This window comes from Pseudopodoces humilis, chromosome 5, assembly GCF_049639895.1.
Source record: "Pseudopodoces humilis isolate 2021_Gansu_Grassland_sample_001 chromosome 5, ASM4963989v1, whole genome shotgun sequence".
NCBI lineage: Eukaryota > Metazoa > Chordata > Aves > Passeriformes > Paridae > Pseudopodoces > Pseudopodoces humilis.
In genome coordinates, this window is record NC_142204.1 from 40,913,686 (window position 1) to 40,929,209 (window position 15,524).

The 15,524-nt window shown below is 37.9% G+C and overlaps 1 protein-coding gene across 5 annotated transcripts in view; it reads right to left on the minus strand.

Annotated features, from left to right (window-relative positions):
* The window catches only part of SRGAP1 (SLIT-ROBO Rho GTPase activating protein 1), a 139,674-nt gene that overhangs the window by 27,921 nt on the left and 96,229 nt on the right, over positions 1-15,524 (minus strand). For 4 of the 5 annotated variants that reach the window (XM_088055030.1, XM_088055031.1, XM_088055032.1 and 1 more), the window contains exons 8-15: positions 14,922-15,023; positions 13,072-13,269; positions 12,868-12,952; positions 8,571-8,598; positions 6,096-6,198; positions 2,363-2,423; positions 2,125-2,202; positions 470-604 (exon numbers count right to left, since the gene is read on the minus strand). In XM_088055030.1, coding sequence (XP_087911156.1) covers positions 470-604; positions 2,125-2,202; positions 2,363-2,423; positions 6,096-6,198; positions 8,571-8,598; positions 12,868-12,952; positions 13,072-13,269; positions 14,922-15,023 — 790 coding nt within the window. Of the gene's footprint in view, positions 1-469; positions 605-2,124; positions 2,203-2,362; positions 2,424-5,553; positions 5,588-6,095; positions 6,199-8,570; positions 8,599-12,867; positions 12,953-13,071; positions 13,270-14,921; positions 15,024-15,524 lie in introns of all 5 variants that reach the window. The other variant, XM_005519318.3, reaches the window with a different exon arrangement.

Below are 15,524 nucleotides of genomic sequence, written 5' to 3' on the forward strand. Positions count from 1 at the left end.
CCCTCCATCCCTGCACCCAAGAGCTTTCTGGGTTGGATCAGTGGTTTTCAGCTGATCACAATAAAGGTCCAGAATCACACAATGCTAAGCAGTTTGTTACTTATTCACCAGTGCTGACTCCAAGCTGTGGGGCATGAAACCCTTGGAAAGGAACACAATCTGTTTGCATGTTCATGACTTCATGCACTTCTGTCTGCCTCACTGCACAGAGGAAAATAATAATGCATTTAAATTTAACCATCCCTTGTATACCAAAAGGTATTCTTCCTGCCCTATTAAACAATGAATTGTACATTAATCCCAGTGGAAAAAGGGAACAACCACAGCTGTGAGTATGACTAACAACTGAGCCAAACTGCTACACAGGGCAAACAATCTCAGGAAAATCTGTAAAGTAAGCTCTTTTTTTCAGGCTAATACTGTGTATCTGTAAAATTCTATTGAGAAAAAAACAGAAATTTCTACTTACTGATACAAGAAATAAGATCATTAAATCTTTCCTTAGGAAAGACAGGATTTTCCAGCCCTCGGAAATAGAGCTTCAGTACTCCAGCAACTGAGTTAATGTCATGGTTACTTTGGTCATCTGCCAAAGGATTTTCACCTTAAAAAGTAAATAAAGTGAATGAAACACACATGCAGAAGCATTCTTGCATAGAACATTTTTATAAGTGACTGACATTCTGGGTGGGTTTTTGTTTTTAGTGTGTGGGAGGTGGCAATGCAAGCATTCAAGTAAGATAATAAACACCGATTTAGAAATCCCAGGCTATGATTAAACTAAAAAAGGGCAGCCTAAATAAAGCTTCCTTAAAATTACATAACCTAGTGATCTCTTAGGTCCTGAACTTCCAGCTAGGTATTTATGGACATGCTGTGATTTACAGTTAGCAAAATAAAAAAGCCAAATGCTCTTAATTGAACAGGGTTTTGCAGACTTTTATTTGGAGCCCTACTAAAACAAATGGAGTTAGATCATTCATTGAACTGAAAATGTGTCTTCATTCTCAAAAGTTAAAACATCAGGAGTATGTGCAACTATTTTGTTGAAAACCCAACTGAAACTTCAGCCATGACTGCAATATTTTATTTAAGTAATTTTAAAGGCTTCGTCTTTATTTTTAAACACTTTAAAATATATGAATCTTCAAGGATAACACTACCTAGGAGGAGGAGTTAAGAATAAGCAGATATAAAGCTGCAGAATAGAGGGATGTGGCTTCACTTAGCAAGTGAAAACAGCTGCTTCATGTGTCTTGTCAAAAAAAAGATCAAGTTTAACAAGATATATATAACTAATACTGGGGAGTAAAATACTGCACATATTTTTTCATGCTTTTAGTCACAAGACTTCTTGCTCCAAGGTATTTGTCATTAGCAGATGATCTGCAGAAGTTTTAATTTTCCCTGGAAATTAAAATAACCCAGCTTTTAAGACTCAAGAAAAAAAAGAATGCAAGATTTAAAAAAAAATTGTAACAAGTATTGCTTTAATACAGTCAAAGGACGGCTGGATCCTGGTTTCCCTAGCAGAGCAATCCTAGGCTGTGTTGAAAGCCACTGATATTGAAAAAGCTGGTTTTACTTCCTGGCATTTTTCATGTAATTCCTCCTCTGGGGCCAAAGTTTCCTTTGGGAATGAAAAATGGAATGACCCTTTTTTTTACCCCCCATTTTCCTGGATTGTCATGCAACTTTGGCAGAGAGACCAGAAGGCTGAGCACTTGTATTCCAGAACATCAAGCAACAGGACTTTCTAATTTCATTAAGTAGACTCTTGAATCAAATTAAACCTTTCTTTTCTGATGATCTTTAAAATAAAATATACAAAACCTATTATTTGCAGTTTACCATTAACAAAAAAATAATGTTTACAGTTGATTGAAGAGTCATATATCCTGTCTAAACTAAATGAGAAAAATCCTCAAGCTCCTAGCACATAATGGGGGAAAACATGCACATGTCATCATTGTACTTCAAGTTTAAGCATGTGATAGTGCAAAGTTTTAGGTGCAGTAAACATAGTACAGACAATCTGTCTAAACAGCCAAGAAAATAATTAGAATTTAAAATATTTTTAAATGTCAGATATTAAGGTGCTCAAATAAATGAAAATCCAATTACCTCTCTCAAATGAATTTTTAATATCATTGACTTCCACCTGGGAACCAGACACTCTAAAAATTCCCTGATGCTGAAGACCTGCAGAAAAGATGGGAGACAGTAGTTAAAAATTAATTTATTTTTTAAGATACTTTAAATCTGTATTTTAAAAACAAAGCTGTAGTACTAAATGAGTAATGTAAAAGATATACAAAAAAGTCAGGGCAATAGTGAAATGACAGTTTTTTTCAGAGCTTACCATATAAATTTATAAATCTGATACAGCTTTCCACAATAAGAGGAATGACTTGCCCTGAATCCTGCCAAAACAAGAGCAAAATGAGTGAGCTGCAGATCAGAAAGAGGAAACCTCCCTGCTAGGGCCTCAATGTGAAAATGCACTTTCTTGGTCAATCTAGATGAACATACAGTGCTGGCAAAAAAATCACCCAAAAAAAACCCCACTTCTAACAGAGTTCTCTTCCCGTTTAGGGAGAGAGGAAAAGGAACAGGTGAAGAAAAGGATTATGGTTCTTAAAATCATTTAATTGGGGAATTCAGTTCTCTACCTCTGTCACCATATCTGGCTAACACTGTATGTGACATCTAAGCTCATGCATGCATTTTAGATTTTTGAAGCAAAATGAGTTAAAGCAGTGAATTTGCCTTTTAAAAATATTATTATTAAGAATAATAATTCATGATGAAGATGATTCCTCTGCAACCATTTAAATGACCTTTCTTTTTCTGGTGAAGAAAATCCTACATGGACCTAATTACACAGGACCCAATTCCTCAATGTGAATTTTTTGTTGTTGTTGTTTGGTAGGGGTTTTTATTTTTGCAAAAAGAAGTTTATTACAAACAACTTACAAGGCTTTTCTGGATTTTCTGGACTATCAGAAACATTCTTGGAGCAGAGCCACCAAATGACATTGCATGGGGTACCACAATGTCTCCCTCCTGAGAGCACTGCTATGGGCTCTGCTGCTTTTTGTGCCCTGCCATGGGGCAGATGATGGCCTGGCATGTTGTTTCTGGCTGCTCTAAAGGGCTGGTAATCCCCAAGTGGTGAATTGCAGCTACTTTGAGCCGAGCATGTGGTTCAGCTGCTTCGTCTCTATGCACAAGGTTACTGAGAAAGGGAGGTCACAGTCTGTATCTCCCCACCTGCCACTGGCAGAGCTCAGGAATCACAGCTCCTCAGCTCAGCAATGATACAGCAGTAGGTTTGTAGCTATGTTTTCTGTTAGGTGAAAGTGTTTTAAAAAGGGATAAAAAGCATTTGTGATGGGAGGGGGAGAAGATGACTATACACTAATTTTTAGCGAGTTACTTGTCTTTTTTTTAAAAACTGCTTATTTTCCAAAAGAACCACTGGAAACCTTTTGTTTTGGAACTTTAAAAAACGGGTATTTTAACCCAAGCACACTAGTGACCACAAGTTATCAAATATAGATTAAAGACATAAATGATGTAATTAAAAATTATTTGGTAAAGTTGGTGCTTATGCTGCAGAAATGACTGCTTCGTAAATAATTTTAGAATTTCTTGTCTTGAAAGCTGTTCCAATTTTTCTTTCCAAATGAATTTCCAATATGTAAAGTGCTCAAAGAATTGACTAATTCATTTGGTAGTATAAAATCATTAATTCAAAAGCCCCTTGTAACTCAGTTTACACATTTCCTCTTACAAATTACTACTTCGTTTCCATCCTAAACTATACTAATGGGAAGTTTATGAATTAAGCTCAAGTAGAAAAAAACAACTGAAAAGTTTGAAAAATAACACACAGTTAAGCAATGAAACATTGCACTTCCTGAGGTAACCTAACCCCCTAATCTTACATGTACTCTGTGCTGTTTTAGTGGGGCTTACGAAAGACTGTTATCACTAACTATGCTATTTAAATTGTGGCTTGTTTGTCTTTTAATTTAAAACCTAGAAAAGACTGGTTAGCCAAGAACCAGTAATGGCTGGATTAGCATTTCCTCTTTGACTTGTGTCATGGTTGAGTAACAGCTAAATAAAATCCCCTTGGAACACTTCAGTTGTTAAACCCAGGAACACCATCATCTCCGCCAATGCTGAGCAGCCTGGCTCTCCAGAAAAGCAATTAGAAAAAATGCACAACATGCACCCATATTTCCTGTTAGTACACTGGTTCATGCAAAGAATGTAAAGCCTAGGAAAAGACAGTGTTTGCAGTAAGAAATTACAAAAAAAACCAAAACTCAAATCCCTTTCATACTTGGTTTTGGAGAATCTGTTCAGAACCAGACAAAACTTTGTACTTAAGTAATACCCTGGAATAATCTAAACTAACAGCTTGGCCGTTCGGCTCTAATCAAATGAAAATAATTTGAAGTAACAATCTGTGTTGGTGAGTGTCAAGAACAGTGACCCTACCGCTACTGTGAATTTAATCCAATATGTGTAGTCAGTAAATGTATGTTTGTGACTAGCTGTAATTTCTTATGATGCAAAACTCTAACAAAAAGCAGTTTGGCTTGATACTGCATTCCACTAGCTGTGCTTGTCAAAATGACTCATCCCTATCAGGAATGACATGGTCTTTGGGCAGAGATGCTGTTCTAACGTAGCTCTCATACTGGCAAATCTGTCATAAGGCTACCAGCTTTTTTGACCTCTTTCCTTTTGAAAGACTAATTATGTAGGACTCCTCACTTGCAAGTAAGCCCTGTCAGCCACACTGCCATGTGTAATAACCCATGTCTCTGTGAGGAAAAATCATGGAGTACCATTTCTCCTGATTCGCTTTGTCCTTCCCAAGTCTAGGGGCCTTCATTGTGAGAATTTCTGTTTCCTTGCTTACTTTCAAGAAAGAAACGTAAGCAAGAAACTGCTCATGATACTCATCTATTTCATCATGTGATGATTTCTTAAAGTCTTTGCATTTCATGGCACCTCATGTGTAACAATAATAATAATAATAAAAAAAATATAATAGTTTTCCCTTTAGTTGTACTGAGGATGACTGGAAGTTTAATTCAAAGACAGCTAAATCAGCACTGTACTGAACACAGAACTTGTTCTGCAAAATGTTTGCCACTAGCTATACTGAACAAGAAAAAAAAATCCCCGTAACATTCAAACCAAATTCACACAGCTTGCAGTCAAAAATTTTATTCACTGCATTTATAAATGTATTTCTACAATTTTTTAAAGATTTCTTTCCTGTAGGTGTGTCAGCTAGCATCCAGAGACACAAACCGTGATGGGCATATCTTTGAAAGTGAGTAAGAAAATATCCATCATTTAAGACTACAATCCCTCCAGAGTTCTGCTCTGGTTTAGTTTTGCCTGCTATATTTGTATACTCATTTCTTAATGCAAACTTCTTCCTCTAGGTCTTTGAAATAACTTATTTTGAGCCAGGCAGGAATGCAACCCGAGAGCGAGGCTGAGCTCTTGTCACCAGAACTATACCTGATGTCTCGTGTGAGAGTTCCTTCGGCCTCGGCTAGAAGCATTATTAGAAATAAAAGTACGAGAAAGAAGAAGATAGTAAATACAGCAAAGATACAAGATCCAGAATAGCAGTGATCACAATTTCACACAATATAATAAATTCCTAAAGTCATAGGAAATCAAATCTGGATATCAAACCCCAGGGAAATACTGCTTCTCCACAGACTTTCAACACTGGGAGTTATGAAAATAGCAAGCAGGAAATTGTGGTAAGTTGTGGGATGCACCACTACATCCTATCTTCTACATGAACTTAAGTTTCCTATTAAAAGCAGGCTGACAATACTATTTGTACTTGATTAACAAAACTGTAGGGAGGCTAATGTGAGAAACGAATCCCCCTCTTTCCCTTTGACTTCAGGAAGTATTATATTGATCAACCGGGAAAGAAGAGCCCCAGGACAGACTTAAACATAATGATCTACCTCAGCTGTTGTGAGGTGCTGACCATTATAGTAAGAAGTGTTGAGATCAGCCACTGGGGTGGCTGGTGCCAGTACCTTGATGAACGACTCCAAATCACCATTAAACAACTTAGCACTATACTGTGATCGGGGTCTGGGCTTCCTGTGTTTCTGGGGCTTAGGGGGAAGATTTGGAGGCCTAAGGGAAGGGAATATGATTACTGAGCAAGGTAGAATTAAGTTAAGCAATAAAATGAAATGTCTGCAAGCTCATGGCAAAACAACAGAACATTGTAAAGGGAGCAATAACCACAGTACTTATCAAATAAAGACTTTCCATCAAATTTAAGTGTAACACATTGAAGAATGGAGAACTCCCCCATAAAAAACTACTTATGGATAAATAATGTCATTCTTTACGAATCCCTGTTTTGCATTTTTACCATATACATTTATTCCAAACACTGCACAATTGGAATGGCGCCTTTTTTTTGTTGTCTTCATGCATGAAATGTGCAGCAACCACTGGTATTCATCCTGCCAGCCAGGGCAGAACACAGACCACTCGAAGCACCTCTTATCAAGCAGAAAAGTTGCTTCATGCTGGAGAAACTCCAAATGCAAATTAAAGCTGCTCAGCACACTCCTAAGATGCTTCAAAACCAAACTGTCTGCATTTTCTAGAGCCAGAAAGGTTAAACAGCTTTAGCCTTGCACATCCAACCATCAACAACTTCACACCCAAAAAGAAACAACTTGATAATTAGCTAATGGAATTAGAAGTATATCAACTTGAACAAATAAATAAAACCAGCGTAACACATAAAGAAGTAAAGGACAAAAACCACAAAACTTTGATCTGCAAAATTTTACCTAGTGTGTTACACATTTGGTGACTACAACTGAAAGAGATTACAGGAAATAAATAATGCTCTCTAGGTCACAAACTGCTTTGTGAATGTCATGCCAATAGCTACATGCCAACAGCCTCCTTAGTTCCCAAGCACCAGCAGTTTCTATAGGTTTTTTTTTGGACTTAGCAAAAATATCAAATGTTTTTGGGGGATCAGTGAGAAACAATAAGGCATAGAGCATTCAGCAGTGGGACTTTAGTTTGTTTGAGTACTATCTGCTATTTTAAAATCATCTTTAAATATATCCTCTTCCCTTTTACAATTTAACTTTGAGCTTGAAGAACATTTCTTTTTGCATGTCCCACAGTCTGGAAACAGAACTGAACCTTGGGGCAACAGGCAGGGCCCAGCCAAAGCCCAGGAGCTGGTGCTGAGGAACAGATGGGCCCTACTCCTTAGAGTATCTTTCTCTAAGTGACCAGCTGTAAGATATGAGGTAAGATATAAGATATGGCTTCACTGCTCCCCCACTCTACTACAGTAAAATCATTGCCTAAATCCACCATCTCCTTTCAGTTGTTTACACAGCAGGGAACTTAGGATGATGTGAGCCTGATGAGTCGCCTGCATTGGAGTCAAGAAAGGAGAGTTTTCTCATTAGACATAAACTTGTTGATTTCCATGCATTCCCAGAATGGTAGCACCTGGAGGCAGAGTTAAAGGTACAGTCGTCAGAATTAATGTCAGCAATTGGGAAGAACGCTCTGATTTGTAACCACTTTCAATTGATGTCATGCAAGGAAAGTAGTTGAGTAAGTCCAACTTTACAGAGCTAGAAAAGAACATGGAGTGGTGGGAGAAAACCTGGTATAAAGTCTGTAGAGATGTCCTGGGAACACTGGGAACCTTGAAAGATAGTTCTTGAAGGCATTGGGCAAGGATGTATTGCATGGAAAGGGAAGGGAAGAGTGAGATCAAGCAAGATGGGCTGGATGTTCCTGTTTTAGCAGGGCACACCGCCTGTAGCAGTGATACATAGAAGTGGCAGCTGCAAATCCAAGCAGTTGCTATTGCCCCCTCCTAGTCTCTGGGGGCTGCAGAGCTTATCCAGGTTTATATCTGGAGGCAGCTTCAAAGGTGTGGCATTACAGAACTGAGAAAGTACGTGCAGCACAAAGCTGGGAGATCTATCACTGAATCCCTTCTCTTCTGTGGATATATGAAGCCATTTAAGTAGGGAACACATAGATGCTGGGGGAGGCAGGAATTTGTGTCTGGAGCTAGGTTATCAAAGACAGCCCATTTTCCAAATTGATCTTCCTACCAAGTTCTTTTAAACTGTGTAGTTTGACCATAGAATTACAAACTATGAGAGGCAAGGTATCTCTGGCAACTGAAAAGTATTTATTTTTTGAGCACTAAAGTGCCCCCTGCAATTTCCAGATTTGATATGTGATTCACAAATATTTTTAAGGATCTCTCAGCTTGTCCCACCCTTGACACTGGCCAAAGCAGCTCACAAAAATGAGGAAGGTGAACGGTCTGATCCTTTACTCATCAAGCATGCTGAAACAGAAATGCTGAATGTTACACACACGGTCTGTACATAATTTATATAACAACAGCAACAAGCCTTACAAAGTTGTTCTAAAATTTGCAACTTCCAAGATTTTACCTATTTTTTAACTCTAAACCAAGTCAGATAAAAATATCTTACCTTGTTGTCATGTATTCAGCCCTGTGACCTAGAAAGTTCAATAAACAGGAAACAATGATTTGTAGGTTTTAGACTGAAATTTTTGTATCTAAATTACACTTAACAAATTATTTTTAGCCCTAACTTTCATACTACCTGCAAAAGACAAACAACAGCAAACATACAACAAACAGGGCACTGTAGTTACCTACTATCTCCACAATTCCACTTAAAATACAAACACAACCCATGTTATGGAACAATGTTTAAGAAGCCCAAAGATACAGAGTCACTTGATGCTGTAAATAATTTCAAGTAAAATTCCAAACAATGTCTATTGTTGGTGCTCATATGTTTCAGTGGCTAAATCAGTATGGAAATAGAGCTGTGCCAAGATTAGATTACATCTCCCCCTGCGCCTTGTGCCTAAACCTGTTCAGTGCTGAAAATGCAGGGCTCTAGACATGAATAGTTATTAAAAGACTCCCTACTCTGATTTCTCTGTGTATTGCAGGAAAAAAGTATGACACTATAACTGCAAAACAACACAGAGAACTGAAGGGAATTGTAAAGAAGCAAGTATCATATTCCAGAAGGGCTCCTTTGCAGATCTGCAGACCAGCAAATCAGGCATGACAGACTCATCACAATGAAATGCAAAATAATGAAACAGGACAAAGATCATGGTATGGCGAGTTCCAATGAGCCCAGCATTGCCAAAGGGAGATTGTGCCCTATTAATTTATTAAAAATCTTTGAACATGTCAGAAAAATATTGGACAGCGATGAATCAGTTCAATTAATTTACCGAAGCTTTCAAAAGCCACTGGTAACTTTCTTCACAGGAGGTGAATAAAGAAACTAAACAGCCATGGACACAGTGGCAAAATATTCTCACTGATCAAAAACTAGCAAAGGAAAGGGAAACCCAGTGGACTTATAATGTTCTTTTTACATCATGGCAAAAAATGTAACAGCCATTTACTCAAGCCTTCGCATTAGGACCATTTATGCAATCCATAAGGCATTTATTAATATCTTGAGAGATCACAGCAGCTAAGGAGGCAGAGCACTGTGCAGATGACTGGAATACTTTTGTATCAAATCCTGACAAAACTATGAAGCCCTTTAAAGGGGTTAAGTGACACACAGTGCAAACAAAATTCACTATTAACAGGTTCAAGTAAGGTATTAGGGAAGAATTAAACACCTATGCCAGTGAACAGAACCACGGATACAACCTCTGAAAATCACTCTGAGCTTTACTTGGGCTATGTCTAAGTACACTTCTCAATTCAAAACCAAAGCAGCTTTTCAGACTCCAGGAAGAATGAATAACAGTGATGTGAAAAACACAGTATTTTGTGCCAGTGTTCAGATGAATGCAAAGTACTGCACAGTACTGAATACCTTAGTCTGAAAACATATTTTGCAGTACTAGAAAAGTGTGGATTCCCTGATAGCGGCACAAAGAAAAAGCTCTGGGAACAATCTCTGACAGTAAGACATGTGAATCTTGTTGGCATCTATTTTAGATAGGTGTAAAAGAGAGATCAAAGGAGAGTAAGAAAAATAACCCTGTGACAGAAAAAGAGTAAGCCAGGGACTTCTCCCTACTCAGGTTACTAAGGGAAATTCACTGAGACTAAAAATCTCAATAATAATAAATAAGTAATAAATGTTAGTAAAACAGAACATGTTACAAACATTGTGCCTGGGAGATTTTAAACACATCTTTGATATTTGACAGTTTAGGGCAAAAGGTGTCTTTTTGCCTTAGGGGAAATTTCTTCTACAACTCCTTGTTTACTTTCTTGCATTTCCCTTTACTTTGTTAATTTCTTCTTTCAATAGATGAACCTTTGGATCAGGACTAATATGAGCATCAGTGTACTTCCTTATGTTTAGTATCTTCATTTGAGCATTTCTTATCTACTTTCCAATTCTGTATCTGCAGATTCAGCATAGAGCACTTCATCTATCTTCCCTGTGCAGATCATAAATATGTATCATAAACAGCAAGACTGTAGTAGGCAGGTGATAAACCAGAATAGAAGCCAAATGCTTCAACATTGTGGACACCAGATGGGAACCTGGATCTATTCAGCCTACATTCCTACACTGTAGAGTTTTGAATAAAAGCAAGAAAGGGTGCCGAAGGAAAACCTGCAGTTGAGATAATCCTTTCCTTCTCCCCGCATTCTCCCTAGCTTTATTTAACACAACACACTGTCTTATTTGTCTGCAGTCTTGCTGACATGAAAATTTCCAGAAAAGGCCATTTGAGGGGAGCAGCTCACATCCTACAAATTCATTTCTATATTAGCTACAGCAATAACATTCCTAATTCCACTGTAATTCGATCCTTTCAATCCTCCCCATTCAAAAAAACTTTCAGAATCTAGGTCCTCCATCCCAGGCACGGGCATTTTAATGAAGGACAAGCCTCAGCTGAAGCGAGTACTAGAACTTTTTAACCTGTAAAAATGACGGCTTTCACTCCAAATATCAGCTTTGTATGTAAATGTGTATGTTTGAGGTATTATTTGTATGTGCCATGCTATGGTGCTGGGTCAACAAATATGTGCAAAACCACTGTGAGCAACACAGATTAACTGTGGGGGTTATAGACGGTGTGTAGCAGGGAACTCTTCAAACAGAATTGTCCAAACATGCCTCAGCATGGCAGAATGGCCCAGAGCCTAATGGCAATTTATCACTTAGGTCACCCTGCTGAGTTTTTCTTTAGGTTTCCTTTCAAACAATTCTTTCCTTACTTTTTTCCAACATGGTTTATGCATCAGATTCTGTTGCCTTTTATCGCCCTCTCTTTCACTGTATTTTTCCAAATACATTTCAATGAGCTTGCAGAAGAAAAAATGCCCTCTTTTTTGACTGAAGTCAGCTGCACACTGTTTTGTGTGAATAAATGTTCACCACACACATTCAAAACAAAAATCTTTTCAATGAAAACTTCCACGAAAAACAAGGTAACATAGGTAGCTGTTTAGAAACAGCTATTATCTTCTACAGTTCAGTTTTGAAAGAAAACGCTGCTTATGTCCTATCCCCAACCTCAGTCACTCCCTGGACAGGGGCTTTGTTTGTGGGTTATAGCCACTGAACTGCTAACAGTTGTTCAGGCATCTCCCTGGGATTTGGGGATCTGAGCTTTTGTATTAAAAGCAAGAAGAGATGTGATTAGCAACAGATACTTGGCAGTAAAAAGAAAGTAAGTTGTCATGTCTTTTAGAGTCATTCTTTTAGCAAACAGGTTTCCTTTCTTGAGTCTAAACTTTAAATCACAGTCTTTAAGCTCCAGGAGAGGATTTTTATTCTTTGTGGTATAATCTCACTTCCTCTCAAGTCTGTTCCACTCTGTGTGTCTAGTCCTCAAGGTTTGTACTGGAATTCCCCTTTTCCCTTCGGTGCATGAGGAAGTATCTGTTGGGAGGGCTGGTAAGAGACAGGCTGGAGCTGTGCATAGTGTGTGATTCATTCCTGCCTTAATTCAGCTTTACTTCATTTGATCTTTACTTCTGCTGACTTGGTTTAGATTTCAAGATGTACTTTTTAAAAACCGTGGAGAGTGTTCAGGAAAACAGATAATTCTCTGCTATTGTTATTAATAATGGAATAACTTAATGGGCAATAATGATAATCAACAGATACAGAGCTATTAATTAACATTTCTTTCACTTAAGTTTACAAAATGCAAATACTTTGTAAAAAAACAACACTAAATTAAGTCTGTAAGAAACTCACTGCTGACAACAGTGAGGTCAGGATTTCACCTTTTACCTTTGATAAATGCTCCATAGAGTTCTTAGGCTGCAAGGACATTAGTGTTCATGTGTTAGAAATGCTGCACTAGTGAGTCCATTGTACAAGATGCATCCTGTATAATTTTGTATGCTTTAAAAAGATCACTCTCCCCCAAGTCTTAAAAAAACCTCAAGTCAACAGAAATTGTTAGGCTGTAGAAACAGTACATTTGTCACAGCTCTTAAATCAACCTGCACTGACTGTGTTGCTCTCCTTTCAGACATGAGATTTTTCATTCAATAGTTCTGTTGCCAAATAGAGTCATTTGTCAAAACATCTGTGCAATGGAAGTCTGTGTTGAAGAAATAAAATCAATTTATTGCGCGTACTCTTACCACTGCACCAAAATTGTGACTGGTAAAAATCAAATCTATGTTTACTGGACAATTAAGCTTTAAGTTTTGTAATTTTTTTTCCCCTGCATATCTTTGGCATTTCAGTAGGTTCACTGTATAGTTAGAAATCACTTTTCAGTTTATTGTGTGGTATTTACCTTCTCCAAGTGTCCTCTGCAGCAAGTCATGTTTCGCTTGAAGTTTTGTGATGAGGTTGCTACCTTCCAGATATTCTCTGAATTTCTGTAGAGATGCAGATGAATCTATTACTATGCATGACACATAAATTCCAGGAACTTCTGGATAAAGTTTACTTCAGGTGCTTGGTCTGCATCACATGAATGAGGAAGCAACCAACATACCATGAAATAGAATTGCTCTGTTTCCTGCTGGTTAGCTCTTCTTTTTGCAATGCTAGGCTTACTCAAGTATGTCTCAGAGACTGTTGACTTCACAGACTCTGTTGAGCGACTGTGCTGGAAACACTCTGACACATCATAATCTTCAATGGTGACCATATCTTGTATTGTCTGCAGGGTAGCCTCTGTTGTTTTCTTAACCTGGTATTAAAAAGCAGAGTTTGCCAAATGCCAGATAAATATATATAGGAACAGCTTAGAACGGAAGCTCATTACTCACAGTAACTCTCCGGCACACTTCCCCAAACAAACTGGTGTGCAAATGTGAAAAGTTAGGTGTGCTATAACAGATATCTATGTAACAGGTATCATGTCTAGTTCTCTGCTTTACCATGGTCTAACCCACAAACACAGATGTACTCTTGTGTTGGCTTTGTAATGCACTCAAGCATTTGTTTGCGATTAGAATTGAAATGTGACATGATTTGATTAAGTTCCCTAATCTGGGAGGCAATAAAGATGATTCTCTACTCTGGAGGGTCAGCTCTCCTAAATGTGGTCAGTGTATTACATTGAATCTGTACATCCAGGGATCTGGATCTGGCCAGAACAACAAGATCTTCCAAGAAAAAATATCTGTGACCCCTTACTGTGCAAGTGATATGATGAGTGGCACAGTGATGTTTAGACTGCAGAAGTGGAATACATCATTAACAGAGAGGGCTTGAGAAAGAGCAATTAACACCAAACTCCCAGCCCTTCCTATAAACTATGAAGCACTAGAGCTCATAGTGGAAACCCAGGTACGGCTGCTGTGGATGAGGGATGTGGTTTCCACAGTGCAATAACTTTACACAAGGATATGATTAACTTCCCAGTTTTGCTTCAGATGGAGTCTCTAGTGGGTCAACCAAATCATAGACATTTCTACACACAACTCCAATATAGGCAAATATCCCTTCCACGCCTGTCCAACATGATTTCTCCCCCTATGCCCTTGAACTTTATTTCAATTAAATAAATAATCTTTCTCCTTACATCTTTGTTACCTTGTGAGACTTTCTGAATGCAAGCGGTTTTGGTTTTTTTAAGACTAGTGTACATGTTTCATGGACATGAATACTTTGTTCTAGACATTCAACATACACACTAGAATGAGAAAAACTGGCATCCTGAAAACTTATCAGTAAAAAATACATGAAGAAATCAAATTATTTCTGTATTTTCTTTTAGGAACAGATTCTCATTTAAACTGAAGGACTTCAGCATTGCCTTAACTGTGATAAAAGTGCATTTTATTTCCACTGCCAGAGCAGGGGAAAGGAAGAGCATAGTTTTTTCCACATTTTACAAAAAAAGTGCATTTTATTTTGCTAGGTGAGCTGTTCCCATCACAGGCATTCATTAGTCATGTTTATAAATAACTGTAGCTGAGGGGTAAGAGATCTTGACTCAGTTACCACAAAAGACAGTTCCAATTTCTTTGTACTACAGAAGTAGCAAGTTGAGGACAGGACAAAGGTTGCGCATGAAGACAATAACTGCTCTCAGTAGCCTTCTGTCACAAGAATTTAAAAATATGTGATCTAAGAAGTTTACACTGAAGCATCTGCAAAATGTAGTACTCCATAATGTGAATGTATGGACAGGTAAAAAACAAAGTTTCCAAACCTCTGTAAAGCAGGTGAGGATCTATCTTAGCATATGTGCCACTATTTGATTTTTAAAATGAAAACCACTTTTACAGATTGGAGCCACTTCAGGGTCATTTACATGCTTTTGGCATGGTAGAAAATACCACACCTTCCTGAAAATTATGTTCAATGCTTAGCCCTTGCAGACACAGATCTTACCTCCTCATTTTCAATTTTGAGTGTAGCCAATCGTGACTGTAGTTGTTGATACCTAAGCATAAGCTCTGCTTGCACAGGTTGCTGGGCAGTGACCTGACAAACCTAACAAAGAATCAAAAAAAAGCAGTAAGATGCAAGTAATTAAAAAAAGCAGTCAATAGTCTTTCGTTGTTCTTCTTAAAACTAGGTGAATTCCTACCAAAGCTATTAGAAGTTAAGGCAGACAATAAAATGTGCCTATCTGAATTTAAAGTATTTATGTGTTATAAGGTGTAGAAGTATGTACTACAGCTTATGAACAAAGATCACAGCCTTTTTGTATGTCTGCTCTTTGCTTTTTGTTGCTTTTGTATCACACAGAAATGCAAACCCTGGAGTTACCTTCAGAAAAGAAGATGTACATAGGTCATTTAGAATTCTGCTTTGCTACTGGCCTTTGGTGTAGCAAAACAGGGCACAGCTGGGGTACCCAGTATGCTTGAAATCTCCAGATGATAAAATGGGGGAAGAAGAAGAGGAAAAGGCTGTATTGCAGCACGAACAATTTAGAGTGGCTCCGTAACAGCTCTCAAATAGCAGTCACAAACTCTGAGTGATGCAGGT